The sequence below is a fragment of the Lycorma delicatula genome, chromosome 4, assembly GCF_047948215.1.
Source record: "Lycorma delicatula isolate Av1 chromosome 4, ASM4794821v1, whole genome shotgun sequence".
In the NCBI taxonomy this organism is placed as follows: domain Eukaryota; kingdom Metazoa; phylum Arthropoda; class Insecta; order Hemiptera; family Fulgoridae; genus Lycorma; species Lycorma delicatula.
In genome coordinates this window covers 179,308,103-179,330,965 of record NC_134458.1, presented here as the reverse complement: position 1 = coordinate 179,330,965, position 22,863 = coordinate 179,308,103, and the positions used below count along the sequence as shown (strand labels likewise).

At 26.5% G+C, this 22,863-nt stretch overlaps 1 protein-coding gene across 1 annotated transcript in view; it reads right to left on the bottom strand.

Moving 5' to 3' along the window:
• Nucleotides 1-13,170, bottom strand: part of LOC142322763 (uncharacterized) — a 62,685-nt gene extending 49,515 nt beyond the window's left edge. The window contains exons 1-4 of the mRNA XM_075361837.1: nucleotides 13,104-13,170; nucleotides 9,936-10,110; nucleotides 3,724-3,844; nucleotides 2,309-2,519 (exon numbers count right to left, since the gene is read on the bottom strand). Of these exons, the coding sequence (XP_075217952.1) occupies nucleotides 2,309-2,519; nucleotides 3,724-3,844; nucleotides 9,936-10,110; nucleotides 13,104-13,170 (574 nt within the window). The remainder of the gene's footprint in view (nucleotides 1-2,308; nucleotides 2,520-3,723; nucleotides 3,845-9,935; nucleotides 10,111-13,103) is intronic.
• Between the last annotated feature and the right edge of the window lie 9,693 nt (nucleotides 13,171-22,863).

The following is a 22,863-nucleotide window of genomic DNA, read 5'->3' as shown; positions in this document are numbered from 1 at the left end:
AAATTTCAGTTTGGGAACCTGAACTGTAAATGAAATATTTATTTTGAAAATATATTTTTTTAGATTTCTTCCCATAAAGATTTCTTAGGGCCATTTTCAAACTAGTGTAGATCTCAATCTAGCCTTTAGTCTGAGCTGTTATTAAAGAAAAAGGCAATTTTCGATATATTGGAAGGTTGAAATTTTATTAAGATTTCAAATCATATTACTGTTATTGTATAAAATAACAGATTATAAATTTTAACGTATTTAAAAAAATGATTGGTTTGGAATTTACCACAAGTCTTTTTTTTAAATAGTTAATATTGTGAAGTAAATGTATATTTCAATATGACAAATCTTCATCAGTGCTTATAACAAAATTAATTAAAAATACTAACCATTAAACAAAAACAACAAAAAAATTACGAAAAATACACAATTATTTTTTCTATCTACAGAATATATATATTTTTTAAATACAATTCTGCTATGATTAGTCCAAGCAGGAAGAAATTCTGGTAGTATTGTCTTCATTAAAGACAAATTTTTTTTCTGGTTGATTAGGTTATAATTATTATTCGTATATATTTAATTATATCTCTTTTTTTATTTTTTTATACTTGATAAAAATATAGAAAAATTTTATTGAGAATAAATAAGAGTAAAATAAAGTTAATGAAACTTAACAAAATAAAAAGAATAATGAAAAATTACATATTAAGATTGAGGAACATAACGTAGCAGAAATTATAAAATGTAATATAAAGGAAAAATTTCAAAGGATTGATGAAATAAGTTATAGATTAAAAGCAGATTGGTAGAAACAGTCATTTATGAAAAAAATAAGTCTGATAGTATCAGATAGATCTAGGAATTAAAAAGATAAGTTTAAAAATATTTGTATGGAATATAGTGCTTTATGGTAGCGAAACATGGACAGTAAGTAAATCAGACAGGGATAAAATAAAAATTGAAATATGGTTGTATTTCGTGGTTGAAAATTGAAAATGTGCTTGTTACTGGAATATTTTGAAAATTTGGTAGGTTGATAAAATACATAATTAAGAAGTCTTAAAACCAATAAGAGATCTTCTACACATTTCAGTAGAATGTGTAAAAGATAAAAGCTGTAGAGAAAGATTTATTGGAATAATTATATAAAACAAATATCTGAAGGCGTAGCAATTAAAAACATTTTGAGGTTAAAAGATTAGTACAGAATAGAAAGGAATGGATAATTGCATCAAACCTGTCAAATGACTAATGACTCTAAATGGAAAGAAAGAACATAACATACATAATATACGATTTATATACAAATATATATTGTATATATATATATATATATATATATATATATATATATATATATGTATGTATATACGTATGTATATACACACAATTATAAAAAATAACAATTACAATTGTGTAATTTTTACACAATGTAAAAAAACAAAAACTGAGAAGTGTTGCAGAAAGGAAAGTGAAATGAATAAAGGATGTTTACTTGGAAAAGTAAAGAGAAAAGTGATTTCTTCTTGCAATATTTATCAAGCAAATATACTGTAGTAAGTTTGTTTTCAGTTTTTTCTTTTATTGAATATTTAATTTTTATAAAAATCCATTGAACTACTGATGATGATTGTTTAATAATCGAAATCCGCATTAAGTTTTTTTTTTTATTTTTACTTAGTATAAACGTTTCTTAAACACATACTAAAGTAATTTAATCCAGTAATTATTGAACTTATATTCTGTCACCGGCCTTATTGTGTGTCAGATTGTCGAAGTTTATTAATCTTTCCTTATGTAATGAATAAAGTTCAAGGTTACACTGGATCTGTTATATTCTTAATCTAACGATTCCTTGATATTGTCTCCATGCTACTAATTTGTTATACAATTATAATTAATAATACATCTTGGCTCGGCTATATACCAAGATAAACTTACTACATGAACTAGGGATGGTCTCCGAACAGAAAAAAATAAATTAGATATCTAAAGATTTGCAGAATATCCGATCAACTAATCAAGAAATTGATCGATAAAAAAAGTGTTACCTTAAAAAAAACATATTTTTTTCTTTTAGTGAGGTATTTATAATCTATTTTCGATTTACATAAATTGTACAAAAAATAATTATATAAACACATCAGAACTGATATTTGATAATATCTAGAATAAATTACCATATAAGCTGCATCTAATGTAATATTTATTAGTGTTTAATTATATTAATTTTACCAGTATGTTTATAAACAAAAATAAATAAAATAAAAAGCTATATATATCTTATTTATTTATAAAGTATGTAAATACATACCGACATGGGAGTGCCAGAAATATGTTCCAGCTTTATCAGCCTTGAACTTATAGCGAAATGTTTGTCCCGGTAATATTGGACATTGAGTTACCATCGGTACTCCATCCATGAATGGAGTTCCCAATTGACGTATTCCATGCCAGTGTATTGTTGTACTTTTATCTATCATAGAGTTCTTTAAATCAACCACAATAATATCACCTTGACAAACCTGTTAAAAATAAATAAAATATATTAATACTGGAAAAAAATAAGCATATTATAACTGTATTTTTTCTGTAGATTATGGAAACATATATTTAAATTAAATTATAATCTTTTTTTTTAACGTCTTTTCGAAGAAAAGTATAGTATTACTTTACATATCTATAAACATTATAAAACAACAATTATAAAACATATCTATGTATGTATGTGCAAACGTATGCGGGTATATACTTATGTGTGTTGCACTGCTTTAAGCCTTATATCTCAGATTTGATCAAACCGATTTTCTTTAAATTTGGCTAAAATATTTCTATGTATGAGGTAATGATTTTATATTTGTAAAAAAAAATTCTTTAGGGGGTGGGGGATATATGACAAAACTAATTTCATTTTTTTTCAGAGGCACTTTAGAAAAAACTTTACTTTTCCAAATTGTTTATCTACACTGCAGTTATAAATAACCCAAAATATTTTTTTCAGAAAACCAACCCCCACTTATTAAAACTTTTTTGCTCTCTACCATTGGTTTTGATTTTTCTTTCTAAAATCAGTTGGTATTTTATACATCATATACAGAGCTATCAAAAAATATTTACAATTTTTCAAAATTATGAACCCTGAACCTTAAACACAAAAGTTATTTTGAAAACATTTACTTTTTTTAGTCTATCAGAGAGAGTGATAGGTTTAGAGAAAACTTTTCTTGAACAGATATGTTAAGCCGTTACTTGATAAAAATCAATCATAAAAAAAAAATAAAATAAACAGTTATATTTAAATCCATATTTGTTTAATTTCTTTTGTTAAATTCTTTAAATTTATTCCCCATCACTAAAAAATATAATAAATGTTTGTGTATGTTTTTGGCTGTATTTCTTTTTTAATTTTTATTATTAGGAAAAGAAATTGTATCTTTCTTTATAATTTTAAGGGCAATTAAAATTTACGTAGTTTTGGCCCCTATAATATGCTCTGGATTCAAAATGAAAAACATATTTTCCATTACTACAGGAAAGGTTTCTCAGTGAAAAAACTGTACAGAGTTTTGTATGACTTCCGGCGTAGCCGGGAAAGTTATGTAATGCTTTACCAGCTTTTCTATTATTCCGAGACCTAACCGAACATTTTTTCTATTATACCATCTCATTATTCACTTCAGTATTTCAGACTACTTTATTATAGATATTAAATATATTACAATTACAAACCTGTATAGAGGGTCCTGGAAGTTTTCTGTTAACTGTAATAATAGGCCGTTCATGCCCGTCAGCGGAAATACAACGTGCATTTGAACAAGCAGTAATATTTTGAGGACACGCTCCACATGCTCTGAAAAGAAAAAATATAAAAATTAAGAAAACAAGTATAATTGTTTACAAATATATATATATATATATTTTTTTTTTTTAATGAAAGAGGAAATAAATGTTAAAATCATAAGGAAACTCATGTAACACTGCTAAGACTTAATTGCAAAGACATTTTCTTTTTTCCTTTGGTATACAAGGATCTGTAGTAAAATACCTTTTTAATGGGCGAATAACTAAAAGTTTATAACCGCTTGAACAACAAAACATAAGAACTGTTTAAAGCAGATTAAAAATAGCTAAATGTTTTAATAGTCAAAATGCACTAGTACACTACAGATTCTTCATTCACTTATTTTATGCGTTACATATATACTTCTATACCAATGACTTTGATACTTAATAATTCATTTCATAAAAACAAAAATTAAAAAATATTATTTTTTAGGGGGGAAAGTTTCTCATGGAAGATCTTAATTTTTTTTTTATATTGTACTGTTTTATTAATACCGGTAAGTATTAAAGTTTTTTTAAATATTTAAATACTGCATATTTACAGAGTTTTTTTTATAAATATATTCATATATATAATTATAATTTCTTTTCTTATAATTTTAATTATTATATGAAGAAAAATAATGTAATATTGCGTAAAAAGAGTACTGCTATGAGTGAGCTAAAGCTATTTAGAATACAGAAGTGTTATTTAATATATTTAACTAAGTTATCCAAACAATTTTATTGAATTTTCCGTTAAAATAGTTTAAATATCAGAACAGCATTATTTTTATGTATCATAATAAAGCAATCCACTACTGAGCAATAATGGCAACAACTAAAAATATTTTTAGAAATATAGAAATGATAAATATCCTCAAATCATTCGTGTAGATAAACTTATTTTCGTTTTAAAAAAGTTATTTTAAAAAACATTCAACCGAACCGTTATTGTAATTTCATATGAAAATTGGAAATCGGTTGATTTAACGTACTATAAAGCTTAAAGATCATTAAAATAAATAAATATAGGCCAAATTGAGAATCTTATCCGTATTTAGAATCAGATTATAAAAAAATTAACATTTTTGGATGCTTTTCAGCTTAGTCTGATTTTACGCCCTTTTGAGAAATGGAAGAATAATTTTAAAACATGAACATATTAAATACCTAACAACTAATCTTATTGAACCCAGAAAGGTTATTTCAGAGTAATACTTATTTCCCTGATAAAAGTTACAGTTATTTAAAAACAATACCATCTTGATAAAACTGTACGAGTACATTCAATAAAAAAATATATTTTAAGAACGGTATGAGATATTTTAATGAAATTTGGTGTATTTGTACCCAATAATATCTTGTACGACAAAATATTGCCTTTGAAAATTTAAAAATGACGGTCATTTTTTAATTTTTTTCGTAAATATTAGTTTTATCGAATTATATTTTGTTAGATAAAATATTAGACATTTTATGATCTAATTTCTTCAAATCAGTTGATAAACAACTGAATATGGCTGAAATATTAAAATGTATCTCAAATATTATGTAGTTTTTGCACTTAATTCTTGCTATCTTTCTTTTTCTGTTTAGCCTCCAGAACCACCGTAAGGTATTACTTCAAAAGATGAATGAGGATGATATGTATGGAATGTAAATGAAGTATAGTCTCTTACTGTCTCAGGTCGACCATTCCTGTCAACCCATTCATTGAAATCCAACCATCGAACACCTATATCCACGATCTAGTATTCAAATCCTATAAAAGTAACTCCCTTTACTAGGATTTGGACCTAAGAACTCTCGATTTCGAAATCGGCTGATTTGCGAACATGAGCTCACCACTAGACCAACCCGGTGGGTTAATTCTTGCTATCTACTTTAACAATTTCAGATGTTTATCATTAATTTGAACAAATAAGTCATATAATTCGTAATAAAAGGCTTATAATTTTTTCTAACAAAACATCTGATCTATTCTCTTATATATATATATATATATATATTTAAATGTAATGCTGTCTGTGAGTCTATTAATCTTTTACGAAAAAACTACTCTAGCGATTATACTGAAATTTTTCATGAACATAGTTTTTATACCTGGAAAGAACACAGGATTATTGCCGTAACTATACATTCCACCGTTTCAAGATGGTGGCAATTGTAATGGCTGTCGATAGTAAACAGAATTATGTTCTTTGTCGATATTCTACTTTACTATGATCAAACCGATTTTGGAAAACACTCGCAGTATTTAAAATTAAATTTACTATAAAAAATCTTTCTTTGTCTTTTCGATATATCTTTTGGTTATAAATCGCTATAAATGTGCAACGGTGTACGGCACGGCGGCTCAACCAACACAGCTACTCCCGTTGTTACTATGTGTGTGATGTGGCGCGACTGACTGCACCTGTCTTACTGTTTTTAAGATCAGGGCCTTTTTTGAAACCTGCATGCTTCAGCTTATTCAAACTTTCAAGTCCTGTTCTGACAAAACTGTTGCTCTGAAGAAATTACAATAAACTGATAGTATTTTTATAAATTGAACAGGTATTAATTGTTATTTATCAGTATTATCTCGCAAGCATAAGAATAATGAACTTAATAGGGGTCCTGGCTAAACAGGAAGAGTGAGCAAAGAAAACCCGACCGGCCAGTAATTCAATAAAATTATTATTTACTGAGTTATTGATTAAAAAAAATTAATGACCAACATTTTGGAATTTTCATACGTGATGTTCAAACTTATTTATTTTATAAAATATATTATATTATATGTGTACTGGTTTATTTTTAAGATAAAAATTTACATTGAAAAAGCAGAAATTGGCAGACAGAGGAAAAAGTTAAATGAGATACGATATTTATCCATAAGAATTTTTTTTACTTTGATGTCCTGAATCTGTACCTTAAGTTTGGCCAACATCTGAAGGGGCACTCTGTGTGCCAATTTAAAACATCAGTTATTATATTTTGAATAAATGTATTTTTTTTATAAATAAATAAAAATTACTAAATATTTCGCACTGATTTTGACGAGTTGCAGTAACTGTTACGGGAAAATTAGTACTGATACATTGCTTATGAAAAACGGTTCACAAAGTAGTCTATCTTAGGTAGTTTACATATCGTTACAATAATTTTTCTTCTCTGTTGTTTCAAAAGATTCCTTTTTTTAATTTCGAGTTTTCATAGTAAATACAGGTACTTTTAATTACTTTATACAATTTCCTTATTAGGCTTATAAAAACATATAAAGTTTATAAGGTACTTATAAACTTAAAGTTTAAACTTTAAAGTTTCATTATTTATTTTTTAAATAACAATTAATTAGAATAATCTTTACTTGAAAACGAATCCACGATTAGAAAACCTGCGGTTTAAAAAATACCCACATTTTTAAAGGACAGTAATAAAAGATTGATTATTAGGTAGTCAATATATTTTTTTCTTTTTACGTGTTGCACTAGGTGGAAATTTGAGTAAAGTAAGAAAAATTATAATCAGATAATACATTATCCAACTTGCCTATAGTGATAGCCATTAATGAGAAGTAAGTTACGACACAAGCTTTAGCGAGAGTCGTAAACTTCGCAAGAATGAATTAATTGCCGTTATAGAGAGCTGCATACCGTATTTTTTTGACGGCTGGAAAAATATTGGGATTACTGATTTAAATCGGTGATAAAACACATTGTTTAAGGAATATATATTTTTTTTTAAGTTTTCAAAAATACATTAAACAATATTTTGTGGCAATAGGTTATTAGTTATAAGTTCTGCCTTCTCTTTAATATCGATTGATGTTAGACATTTATTCCTCAGAGTCGACATAATTAACAAAAGGAAAGGATAAACGGTGTAATATAGAAACTATAGATGTACTTTCAAATTAACCTCTGCTTGCTAACTACTAAATCGATTAAAATCAAAATAATAAAAACAGCTGATATATTAAAAATACTCGCTTCTGATTGGTCGGTGGTTGAAAATAGTAGGCTTTTGATTAGTTAAACACCTGCTTCATAATGACCCTCATTATGATACAGGTTCCAGACGCGTAATGCAAACATATAATACAGCCCTAGAAAACTAAAAATTTTTCTTTTTATATATATATATATATATATATATATTATTTATACTCTCTTATACACATTTAAAAAAATGTTTATTGAAACAAAACCGTTAACATAAAGTAATTAGGGTTAAATAAAATCACCGTCAAGTTTTCCCATAATTATTAAGTTTTAAACTCATCTGCAAAGATATAACTAACTAGTATTGTTAAGGTTGTAATACGTCTGTAAGCCTTTTGTAAGTGTTCATGGCTGCAACTAGTGTTATTGATAAACTATTAAAGAAATTATAGTAATATAAAGTAGCTTTTTTTAATGAAAACATTTCTTGTCAAATCTACTACGCCCTGTAGTAATGTAAGTGTAATTATAGTTATAACATACACTTACCAAAAGGTTAAAAAGCCCCGTTACAATACTCTTATAATATTTATTAACATTCATCAAATTAACTGTTAATTTATTACGTTTATAACACTTAACAGTAATATACAGGTATTATGTTATATACTTTAAACACGAAATAAAAACAACACTCCAATAGACTAAAATGTCAAACGATCAAGTACAGCGATATAATATTTGATTAATTGTAACACAGTTTGATATAATTTATTGATTTATACCTAATCATATAAAATCTCCTTCAATATATGATAATATGGTATAATATTTTAGCCGTAAGTATCTTGTATAAAATTAAGGAATGCGTACTTGTATTTATATTAGAATAGCAATAATTAAATATGACATTTAAAACTGTATCTATTAATTTATCGTGCTTTGTGATACAATCAATTTTATTTTGATTATACAAAATTATTATAAATATTTTAATTTGCGATTATAAAATTATAAATTTTTACAAATATTTTTAAACAAACACACTTATAAGAAAAAAGTTGTATCTAGTTAATATATGCTGTATAAGCAACATCAGATACGTTCTGGTTATGTGTGAAACCAAATATAGTATTATGTTTTTTTTTTTTTTAATATTAGTACTCATTTCCCACTTGCTATTTATTTGCTGAAGAAAGCTTGCTATCTAATAAAAATTCATAAGTTGAATCTTGATAGCCTGAAGCCGTATTTTACCAGATTTAAATATATGAGTAAAAAATATTATTTTTATTCATTAATTTTAAATAAATAATTTCGATCACGCCTATACAAATTGATTTGAAACACAAGATAATAGATTTTATTGATAAACAATAAAACTTTTTACATTCTCTAAGCAAAATATCTCTCAAAAAAATAAAATCAATTCATCGATAAAACAATTTAGATTTTATTAAATTTAAAAACCATTTGTCTCTTTCTTTCTGTCTTTATCAGTCATTGGTTATCATATTATCATACTGACTTGCCAGTGATTACTTGATTATATCCATTAGTTTTAATGCATTAGTTTCCCGATGCCTGGATTCTAATTCTAGATGATTTACTATGTGGTTCTTCCGCCGTTAGGATTGATTTCTCACCCCAAGGATAATAGAATGACGTAATCCCTATTCATTTAACTGCCCTCATACGAGATTGTTTTACATTTAGCCTACTTTTAAAACCATTATTTTTGTTAATTTTTACATTATTTTTGTTAAATTACTTTATAAAATAAGGTAGATATTTTTACTTAAGAGGGAAGCCTTTTAAAATTATTTAAGAAGTCGTTGAGATTTTTTTTAAAGGAGTTTTACTGTCGATTGGTGTCAGATAAATAATTAAATATTGCCTTTATTTTCTAAACAAAAAATAAATAATAATAATACAAATTTATACTTAACGATAAATTATTTTTTTTAAATATCATCTAACGTAATAACAGGACTTTTTTCTCGTATTTTATAATTTTTAAAATCTACTTTATAAGCCCATATTATTTTAAAGAGGAAATTTAATAAAATTTAAACAGTAAACAATTTGAATAGTTTTTACGAACGACTTAGTACTAATAACTAACTTTAAATAAATATTTTCAGGATAATATTTAAAGAATTTTTATAAAAATTAATAAAATTAATTTACTTTCCCATCGCAGTATATATTTCCACAACAAATCTATAATAGCATATTCTTGGGGCAGTTCCTTCTTGGCAAATTCTTGTACAGAGCACTCCATTCCAGTCTTTATCTTCATATAAAGTGTTATCAACATCATCTGGTTGAAGGAAAGTTAAAATTTTACCATCTGCAGTAAAATCTAAATCATTAAAACAAAATAATATTAAACAAGTAATCTATAGACTACAAATCATATGATTTATGTTTTACACATAAACAAATAACTACTCTAAAGCCATCAATGGAGGGACAAATGCACAGGAGGACTCTGGGCATATAATCCATGTAAATGTGATAATTTTTTTCGTAAGGAAATAACAGAAAAATAATCAAATTTTTACGTCTCCTAGTTTAAAAGATTACTCTGTTTTACGTTCTCAAAACCATAAATTTTTTCTTTAGCTACACTTTTGAGGAAATTCATTTATTGGCCTCTTCTTCGCAGAGCTGCAATGTTCGTAAAGCTATACTATCAGCGTTACCAGATATATTGCCGTATATTTGTTTACTTCTACCCACACATGAGTGTAATGAATATGTTGGAGGGGATTATTTGTTACTCTTTCTTTCTGCTAGCGTACAGGCATTCACATACACATTGAACTGTATCCAATTGCAACTGCTGACTTATTTTATAAATACTCCTTCTCTACCGGTTTAACCACCAAAGCAATCAGGAAATATAAAGATAAATATTGTATGAGTGTTGAAGAGAGTAAATTAACTTTGACAGTGACTGCCATAAGATATGTAGTGTCGTAAATATATTGTTTATTCAGCTTTGTAACCACTATACGAAGTAAAAGTATCACTTTTGACGTTATGTTTATTTTGCCTTGTAGAAACTGTAACGTTTTATTAATGTTTACTTTCACGGGTAAAGCGTGTGCTGCTATAGCAGTTATAGTTACAACGGGAAAGTATCCCATACTTATTTTTATGCTTCAAGGAGACTTTTTAACAAAAAAGAAAAAAACACATTTTAAAAAGTGTTAAATAATATGCAGAAAAAGTTTTATTCCTGTGTTCCCAAGTCTAAAAAATTTATTTTTATTTTGTCAGACAAACGCTTGTGCGTGTGTAAGTACGTATGTATGTTGTTCTATATCTTATAACAGTGGATCCCGTTGACCAATTTTCTTCAAATTTGGTAGTCAGATACTACCTTCGGGGAATAAGGCTGTATTAAATTTTTGAAAAAAATTGAAAAAGTAAGGGAAGTGAAATAAAATGTTAAGTCCTTACTGGGGAACTTTACCAAAAACGTTTTCTTATAAAAGTTAATTTTTTTTTCTCAAAATCATAAATTACCAAAACTTTTTATTTAATATTCACTCCCTTCCCGCAAAAAATGACTATATTTTTCTTTTTTTAAGTACATCTTACTTAGAAAAGGAGTTAATCGAAGTTTTTTCATCTGTATTTTCTACATCAATAAACCTTCAAACCACTATAAAAATTATTTGCCCATCCCATTCTAGTGGTCTGTGGTAACAAAAAATATTTTTTATTTTTTTTATTTATTTTAAATTTACAACCATCTCGTAAGATGCTTATTGCATTTAAAATATAAAAATCTTAATTATATTATAGCCCTTACTCTTTGGTATATCTTGAAAAAGAAATTGTCAAACATTTTCACCTTTTCTTAAAAAACTATAAATCTGTTTTTTTGGAAATACGTGGCTTTATCTTTGTATTATTAAAAAGTTATTTTTTTAAATTTATTATCATCGCTTAGAGAATATTCACAAAAAAATAACTTTACCGGATTGATTCCCCTTGAATATAGGAACTCCCAAACTGGAAAAAAATTTGTTTCGAATTTCAAATTTCTAACTCTCAAAACGTATTTTGTTAAATAATAAACTTTAAAGTTTACTATAATAACGTAATACCCCTCCACGGATTACGGAGTCCCAATTTTATTTAAGAAATCTTAAATTACTTTTTAATTAATTTAAAATTAATTTTACTGAATGTTTTAATCGTTAAAAAAGAAATTATTTTAAAAAAAGCATTAAAACAGCCAGAAATATTTTTCAAAAATTAATTGCATAACCTTATTGCTTTTTTATTTATTTTTATAACGATGAAAAAAAAGGTTCCATCTTTATCATAAGAATAAAAAAAGGGAGGAATAGTTTTCATCACGTAATATTTTTAACTTTTTATAATGGTCGTGGAAATCTGAGCTGTAGTGCAATAAAATTATTTTTTAGATTATTTCAAATTTCATATTTTTAAGCCGATTGGACTTAAGGGTGGGGGATATTCAACAATATTTCTAAAAACTTTTTATCTCATATCTCGAAAACCCGTTAAATAAAAAAGTTGAAATTTGGTACAAATATTTGAATACATATGTATGTACATATATTTACCTTTCAACCACATCGGATAAGGCGCATCATGATAACCGTAATTTTTTCAGTAAATTTAATTTTCTTTTAGCCTTGTTCAGTAACATCGCATAATATTGCACCAACTTATTGAAATAAAAACTACTCCAATAAATACATTTTTTAAATACCAAAAACAAGGTCGCTGAATGTGACCCGTATTTAAAATACGTTTTTAATTAGTTTCTAATTTTAAGATTAACTCTTTAATCTTTTATTAATAATATTTATTTTATAAAATTATTAACTTTATCGCACTAGACATAATTTGATTTTTAAATTCGCAAAAGCCCAGTAATATTTACAATTGTTATTTTTATTAAATAAATTTTACTTAACTTTATTGTATTATTTTCACTGGTTGAAAACATAAGGGTCAGATCGGGAAATTTTTCTAATCCTTTGCCGGGTTTTTTAGAACAATCACAAATTAGTTTTGAGGAGATAGTTTGTTACAACATGTTTTTAGTTACGCGCTCACACACACACACACTCACATATAATATATATATATAAATTAAAAATTGTATGAAGAATATTTAAAAGTAATTCGATATACAATGAAATTTTCAGTAAAAAGATTGTTATATTTCTTCTTCACAAACAAAAGTTTAAATTTCCTTAACATATATAAATCACATAATTAATAATATTGCACATAATGAGATGCAAATAAATAAATAAGTTTTACGATATTCTTACAACCAAAAGAAAAAACTATGAAACTTACTTTGTTGAAGAGATGCTTCACGAGATAGAAAAACCAAAAATACTAAGATTAAACTATTATATTCCATACTGATATATACTAAATACACCATTTCATAAGAAACTATTGTAGTAGTTTATGAACAATGGCAAAGGAATTAACATTAATTTGGAATTACAGTTATTATTACAATACCGTTATTTGTGAATGAATTTTGTTATATTATTAATGTAATGAAAGTATTAAACTATTTTTGGTTACAATAACTCTACTTACGTCTTTTCAAAATAGTAGAATCATTGTTCATAAATTGTTACGTCAATCATTATAATTCTATTTATTAACAGTAGTAACAATAAAAATATTACAACGGCCTTAACTTTACAAAAAAAAAAAAAAAAAAACTGTTTCTACATAATATTAATTAACGTCGAGTATAATTATTTAATTAATGGACGATAGTTTCTCATTTTTTATAAATGATATTCTATAATATTTTGGGCGAAAACGTTTTTAAAAAACTTCTCGCTTGAAACTATGAAAAAACTGTTAAAAATTAAGATAAAATAAATACAAGATAGGAAAAAAGTTGTTGACATTTTTTCATTGTTATCTAAAGCTTAGAATTTCATTTGCTTCATGTACCACAAAAATTAAAAAATTATTTAAATTTTAAAATAAAAAAAATATCAAAAAAATAAAATGGCGAAGTACTACATGATTACCAAAATAAAATTTAAGCTCAAAATTCCCAAATTTTGAATAAAAGTTTTCTTTTGATTTTTGGAGTTTCCTTACTTTGTGAGGAAAAATCTAGAAAAAATTTATTTATAAAGAAGTAATCCCTTACCAAAAAAAGTAATTTAATAAAGAATTATTTAAAACTATTGACAAAAAGTATACATTTATGAAAATAATTAAATATATTGCTTCTCATTTTGGGTTCGGAATATAATATAGCTGCCAAAACCTTTTTATTTTAATTAAAAAACCTTTTTTAGTTACCTTTATTAAAACCTTACTTAAACCTTTTATTTTACTTTAAGTGATGAAGAAAAATACAACAAAAGTTTTTTTAAAAAAACTTTTGTTGTAAAGTTTTTTTTAATAATAAAGATTGAAAGAGTTAGAGCAAAAAAAAACTGAATATATATATTTAGGGTGAAGTATAGATTTTTTTTAAAAATTGTCTAAAAATATTCATATGAAGTTTAAGCTTAATAAATTTAAGTAATGTTTTCTCAAATCTAACACCCTTTCAATAAATACAAAAATAAGAAAAATAAAATCTTCAAAAAATTTATCTGCATTTTAGATCGGGGATCAGTCATTTTGTTTAAAATTGTATACATTTGTTAGTCGCTCTATATATGAAGTATAAACATTCAAAGAATTCATGAAAAATATTTAAACGGAAAGATAGAGCAATAAAACGAAACACATATTTCAATTTTAAGACATGGGGTTAATTTTTTGAAAAAAAAACATTCTTGCGATTTTATTTATATATACATTTTATGTAACAAATTTTCTTTAATAGTTTTCTCTAAAATGCCCCTTAAGAAAATCGAGATTGTTTTTTTTCGCGGTATCTGCTCACCCTTCTTAACGAATTTTCAAACCCGCCGGGTTGGTCTAGTGACAAAAGTGGATATCGTAATTCAGCTGATTTCAAAATCGAGAGTTCTCAGGTCGAATCGTAATAAAACAGCTACTTTCATTGGGATCTGAATACTATATTGTGGATACTGGTGTTCTTCGGTTGTTTTTTTTTTTTTTTTCTCAGCTCTCCTGGGCCGGACTGACTTGTTGGTATTACGCCGCCCAGGGGAGTGTCTTTAAACTCAAAGAGGCCTCCCCACCTACCGGCTATATACCGGCATGGCAGGTCGGCCTACCGGTTAGCTCTTTTTGAGAGTTCTTTATTAATACTGCCCTTTTGGACACCACGCCAGACCCAGTTCGCCGCGACGTTGCGCCGGGTCCCTTCAGTATTCAGTGTGCTGTTACCTGACTGTTACCCGTGGAGTCCTTGGTGGCTCATCAGTGCCAACACACCGCAGCATGCTGGACCTCACCAGCAAGGCTGTCCACCCAGTCCTATTCTAGCCTACACCTTGTCTTCTCTCATCGGAGTACTTCTGTAGAACAACTTGTCTACTTTCCCCTTTAATATAGTTATTCTATCTATATTTGCTGGGATAGTAAAATTCTAAATAAATGAACTTTAAAATACATAAAACTGGCTTAAAAAACACTAAAATCTAATTTTTAATTATATTTTAAATTTAACCTTTTTGAAATCAGCACCAAATTAAAGATTAATAAATTAGTTGATAGGTTTTTGGTGCCAACTTCTGAAAGTTATAACTTAGAAAAAATAGAAAAGTTTTTTTCGGAATGTGGAAATTCAAGACTATCTTGGATTGCCTTATATTCGTGACGAGATCAAATGTTTCAGTTTAATTTACAGACAGTGATTAGACAGTCATGTGAACTTTTTAGCAGTTTATCTCCTAGACAACAGTGAAAATGTTCGTCGACTGAAACGCCGACAAGAGCTAGACTCTGGATATCTGAGTGAAACTTGAACTGGTTTGGCATCAGATATGTGATAAACGTCTTTACTAAGCCTCAGGGAGGAGACTAGCGCCCTTCTATTTCTTTCCGTGAACTTGTTATCCTAATATTTTATTTATCTCTATAAATTGGATTCTTTTTTTGTTTGTTTTTTTTTACTAGATTATTATGATCCCAATTAATGCAAGTGCATTTATTTATAAAGAATTTTTAGGTTGATGTAGTTAATTTATATATATATATATATATTTATAAAGGTTTCCCAAAATATGCTGACCTTTTTTTTTAATAAAAAACACATTTCTTATTTGGGAATTGATAATATTTTTGCTCTGTTAGAAAGTGATGACATGAAGGTTATGTGTGTTACAAAAAATTTAACAAATCAGCGCCCCGGCCTTGGCTTTACACTTTCTCTTTTTTGACAGAAGTTTCCAAAACATGTTGACATAATTGCTGAAAATGACGCAAGTATTTTGTTGAATTTCTTCTTTGAAATTCTCAGTTGTTTGTGGTTTATTGATTTACACTTTATCATTAAGATAACCTCCCAAAAAAAAGTCCAACGGTGTCAAGTTGTCGCCTTGCTGCGAAGTAACACGACCATTAAATGTTGGTAGCAATAACTGCTTAGTTTGATTGGTAATGTGTAATGTTGCATCGTCTTGTTAAAACCACAAGTCTTGTACATCCATATCATTAATTTTAGGCCATAAAATGTTTAAAATCATGTCACGATATCGAACTCCATTGACGGTAACGGCGTTTTCATTTTCATTTTCAAAGAAGTAAGGTCCAATCAATACTTCAGCCCAAAATTCGCACCAAACCCTAACCTTTCGAGGATGCATACGAAGTTCAATCTTTTTTTTTGGATTTTGTGATTCCCAAATTCGTCAACTTTGTTTATTGACAAAGCCGATAAAAAAAAATGTGCCTTATCGCTAAAGATGATTTTTTTAAAAACTCGTTATCAACTTGTTGATTTTTCCAAAACCCAATTTGCAAACGCCCGATGACTTGCATGATATTGTGGTTTCAATGCTTGTATCAACTGAACCTTGTAAGAAAAAAATTCAAATCTTTCGTCAAAATTTGTTGAGGAGAGCTTCTGGTAATGCTTAATTGCTGAATGCGACGACGGATTGATGTAGAATGATTTTCTTCAACACTCTTATTAACACCGGCTATGATTTCATTCGAACGAACTGTACGAGGACGGCCACTGCTTACTTTGTTTATAACTGAACCAGTTGACTCAAATTTATTGATTAAATTTACCACGGTGTTATGAAAAGGTGCGTTACGATGACCAAAAAAGTACGGCGTTTGCGAACAGTTTCCGTAATATTTTCAACATTTTTAAGGTGAATTTTTACAATTTCTAGCATTGTTCAAGTGCCCACAATTTAACCTTAATATTTACTGGTAGCAGGATACAGAATTCTCTACTCTGGTTTTACCGCGAAAAAACGTGACGGCAAATTTAAAATATCAGTTCATTTTGGGGCACCTTTATATGTACGCTTTACTGAGGGTATTCGCAGGAAACACTTTTCACTTGCATTTTGTGATGCAATTTATTTCTAGTTCCATAATTGGAACCGATTGTAAATACACGATTTGTGTGATAAAAAATAAAACTTTTTTTGATTTGGGTCATCTACGGACCGCGCTAAAAACTTTATGTATGGTTTATTCTTCTCACTCCAGTAATTTTTAAGTTTTTGTGAAAGGAACTGTTTTCATATACATATATATTTATACCAATTTTTTTTTAGTTTTATCTTTAAACTCATCAACTGAGTTGAGTTGTATACAAAAAACCTTTTTCTGCTAAAAAAGGATATACTAATTTGTAGCCATACACTTTTTAACCTCTCTTTCTTACGATGATGATATAAAGCAATTGAGATACAAACTATACTACTTATTCAGAGTTATTTTATTTGATGTTTTGTTTTTACTTTACACCAATTATCTGCGATAAAAATATTGAAGGTATCGCTTTTAGAACTAACTGAATATCAACTCTTATTTTTCTAGGTTTGGCATAATGATGCACAACAGTATTGAAGAAAATAGGAAACCACTTCACTTCTCGTTTTTCTTAGAAAACTTGAGATAGGATCCTTTTTCTTGGAAACAGCTATACGAAATATCTAATGTCTCATGTCAGATCGCCACCTACCATTTATTTGCGGTGCTTTGTACATGTATAATCTTTGCTAAAATGAATAGTAATTTATTCTGAAAAAAATTATATATACTTCTTTCAAACGCAGACAATAGAACTGTTTTTGTGGAACTCATTACAATACTACTACTTACTAGAAACAGCCTTATTATGCTTCCGTTCCCATCTTTAATAAATTACAGAACAATTTAAAAAATGTTTTCCTTATGTCAAGCTCTAGAATCAGTTCCCAAATTATTTTCCTTTCCTCCTGAATCACTCTATAAATGAAAACAACCCTATATTAGCTACCATTACACACACTCTTACACACAAACTTATATACATATATATATATCTATCTATCTATATTATATTACATATATATATATATATAAATGTGTGAATTAGAGCAAAGATAATTTATTAAACTAAATTTCATTATAAAAAAAGTTTAAAACTATAAGTTAACATGCCTTTAAGACGTTATGGATAATTTCACCTTTAAATTTGTTAATTCATTTTATATAACTTCATTATTTTTATTATAGCATTCACTTCATTATTTTTCTCTCATTATTTTAATATTTTATAAGTATAAGGAATATTTCATTCTAATGCAGACAGCTTTACTGTAAAGATGGATGGTGATGACATCTTGACCAGATTATTTGATAAGTTATTTGATTACGAAAAACCAACTTCAGTAGTGACACAGTTAAAACCGTACGCATTTTTCTACAGATGGGTAGGAATATTTCCGATCCAATTTTCAAACGGCCTAGCAAGAAACAGTTTCTTTTTCTTCTTTTGGCCTTTCGCTCTTTTCGGAACTATTTATTCAGGAATCGTTGATGACTTGGCTGTTTTTAAAATTGAAACAAAGAGAAGAATCTTGTTCCCGGTAATTACAACTGTCGTTTGCATGATTACCAGTAAAAATTTCGCTCCGTTGATCGCAAACATTCAGAGGTATTTTTATTTTAAGATCATTTAATTTTTTTTAAATATTTATTTATTAGAAATATAATTTTCCAGTAAAAACTTCAAGAATAGTCGTACATAAATTATAAAATAGTAAAAAGAAAATTTATAATAATTTAAAGAAATAAGATTCGCTCTGATATAACCCTGATTTTATTGCATAATTTCTTTTAACGTATAATCTTTTCATGTAACCGTAATCAATATATGTAACCGTTATAAAATATATATATATATTTACAAGTTATTCCAAATTTAATTGTTTGTATAAAATTAGGATATCCGCAGTAGTAAGTTACTATATATTAACATTCGTTTTAATATCAGAAACCGTCCGGCAAAATCTAAATGCACCTGTTTCTACTGCATTTATTGGATTTTAATAATATTTGAAGATAAATTGATATAGGCAATTTTATAATTGTACAAAAATTACGAATTCTATCAATAATATATTTTATAATGTAATTTTTTCTTACAGTAATATTTTTATTACTGACTAATATATTTTATTTTTACGAAAGAACAATCAGATAATTTATAATTTCATGAAAAAAAACAAAAAAAAAAATTAAATTCATGACAAAGATAAATTGGAAAAAATATTATTAATTTTGAGGAAAAATATTTTGCAAATATTTTGACTAAATCAAAATATGTATGATTTTTGAAATGAGATTTATAAAATAGATGACTCTTTTTTCAGCTTAAAATCAAAATCATTATTTGGGATGTATGAAGAATTAATTATATATTACGTTACTATTTTATATTTTTCTTAAGTTAGCGGAGAAATAATTTTTCTTAACGAATTCCAAAGTAATATAAAAATAAATTAGTTGAAAACACCATTAAAAAACATAATTTTTTAAGAAGGAAACAATAGTAAAATTTTAAGCTAATAAAAGATTTTTAGAGATTAGGAATAAATTTATGAATCAAACGTCATAATTGGTTGAACAATACATCTAGATCATGAGGGTAATGTATTTTATAACGTATAATGTTTTTTTTTTCTTGAAATCTTGAGTTTCTAAGTTTAGTTCTGTTACAGATGCGTTTTCACTAGTGACATTTTTATAATAATCTGAAATTTATTTATTTTCATTTATTACAGTCGGGCAAACCAGTTTTCCGGCATCAAATTATTTTTATAGGATTTTATTGTAACACTTCTTTTGAGATACGTGAGTGAAATAAATTTTTTAGATCCTTCTAATATATTTAGATCGAATTTTTTGAGGGGAATTTTAAGAATGTATTTAAAGATTTCTTTTTAAAATATTAAGGAAATCAGCCTATTTTTTGGAGTTATCTCAGTATATTTCTTTGGTTAACTAATAAATTTATTAAAATTGATTTTATTTAATTCTGTATAAATTTTCACATATTTTATAAAAACACTTTTAATGGATAAAGGTTTTAACAATTAGAATAGCAAAAAACTTTGATAGAGACATTTTTCAAATTTTTTAAAGGACTTTATTGTAATTCTCTCACTAGAAAAGGAATTAAAATAAACGATCATAAATTTGTTTTTTTTTCTTTTAAAAATTTGACTGATGGTTTTCTACCATATAGTAACCGTAAGTTATCAATGGTTAATATAAATAAACATGATAAATAAAGTATAATTATAAATTTACATTTTATTTTTATTTACTACAATTAACTGCAGTGATGTTAAACAACATTTAATTAAAATATTAAACAAAAGAAAAACTTCTATCTTTGAATTAATATATTTGCAGCCTAATGGTATCTCAAAAATGTTCTTGTTTTGTGTCATCGTTAGATAGAAGTAAAGTCTCTTTTGAAAGAGTATTTCATTAGAACGGACTTTTTTATGAAAAGATATAATTAAAAAACGTAGTAAATTTTTTTTTTAAATTACAGAAATAAATGAATTCTATCTCAGTTTTTGAAGTAAAACAAAAAAAAAAATTATTCTGCTACCATTGTGATCTGCTGGTAGATAATGAAACCATTATTTGGATATATATAAATATTTCGATATACTGTGATATATTTAAATACTTTTTTTCATATTGAATATCTTGGTGCAAACGGCTGAAAAATCAGATCAAAGGATTTCAATCGATAAAATTAAGTACATGACCAAAATTAGGCGTTCACCAAATTATTTAGTAACAAACTTTAGAAGAATTAAGAAGACGGGGAAATTCAAATAAGTTGGCGAAGTAATACAATCAAATGGGTTAGATAGAAAGATAAAAAAAGGCTATAATAAATAAACTGCAGAAGACCTAAGCCTTATAATAAAAAGAAAAAATCAAGAATTGGAAAGATTCGACATTACGTCACAGTATGCAAATAGTGTGTAACTCTAAACCGAGAAGAGATTAATAAATTGGAGTACGCTAAAGAAAGAATACTTAGAAAGATACTCGGACCATTGAAAACTGATGAGAGTTGGAGGCTACCGAAGAACGAATTCTACCTCCGTATAGACCGACTCACAGATATTATTTGAAAAAGAAGATTGGTCTTCTACGCGAACTTGACTAAAATGGAAAAAAATAAATTGACAAAGAGGATTTTCGAGAAGAGTGATAGAGGCAAAACAAACATCAAGTGGTTCACACAGATGAAATCTGTACATATCGTGATTGCAGTGATAAATCCAATAAATATATGTGACAGAGATACACTTAGGAAGAAGATGCAAATGTTTTAGGAAGGAACTCGAAATTGTAGCAATAAAAAATGGTCGAAATAAAATAAGAAACAGTGTAGTTTGAAACTGAAAGAGAGTTGGAGGAAAATAAAATAAGCCAGGAATTAATTATTAAACGTGGTCCTATAATAGATAAAAGATAAAAGAAAAAAAGATTAAATTTATTATTTTCCTAAGTCAATCATCTTGTTCAAATTTTATCTTTTTGTTAATTATATTTTCACTGCGGTTATTTTTATTATATTTATTTTTTTTCAAATGTAAGAAGGTATTTAAATTTATATTATTATTAATTTCTGAGATTGAAATATTTACTAGGATTGAAATAATGTGTTTTATTTTCCCTAATATCGTGAGCTGTAATAAAAATTTTATTTATAGTATTTATTTAAGTGTAAATGTTTCTGAAAGTTTATTCTTTAATGTTTCTATTTGTAAATCTATACAAAACCGTTTTGCAAATTTTCTGAAGGTTTATTTTATTTATATATATATATATATATATATATATATATATATATATAAAATTTAACGTAATATATATATATATATATATATATATATATATATATATACATATATATTAGTTCAATTTTTTTAATCCGGTGATTATGTATAATTTACCGGTTAGTATGTATAATCACCTCTACTGTTGGAAAATTTAATAATATATAACAATTTATTAATACCGGTAATTTTACATATTCTCCATAACATATTTTATATATTAAAATAACTCGACTATTAGCAGTAATTACTGAATTTATTATTTAAATAATCAAAACAATACTGCTAATTAGTCGAAGTTAGCGAGCGAAGCGAGCGTAGGTTAGATTATATTGATTTCGTGTGATTATATTGATTTTGTTTGTTTAGATTATATTGATTCCGTGTACTGACGAATCGTACGTATGTCAACATAAACTAAACAAACATTGTCTTCACTCGCTTCGCTCGCTCGCTAACCGTGTCTAATTAACGTTAAATGTACAAATTATATATTATGTTTATTGGTATATATTAATTAAATTCACCAGCACTGGAGGCGATTGTACATATTAACCGGAGATTATTCGTAATCACCGGATCAGTCAAATTTACCGTAACATTTATATATCTATTGTACTATAAATATTAAATTTAGATTTAGTATTAATTTATTTATTTAGTAGATTTTAAAAGTAATTTTATAGTTAATAAAATGATTATTTTTTGTTTCATATTGTTTTTTTTTTGTTCTTTTTTTTAATTTATATATGTTGGGATTACAGTTTAATAGAATGTAAAAAAAAATTGTAAAATAGTTATCGTTCAAAAACGTTTACAAGTATATAAATAAATAA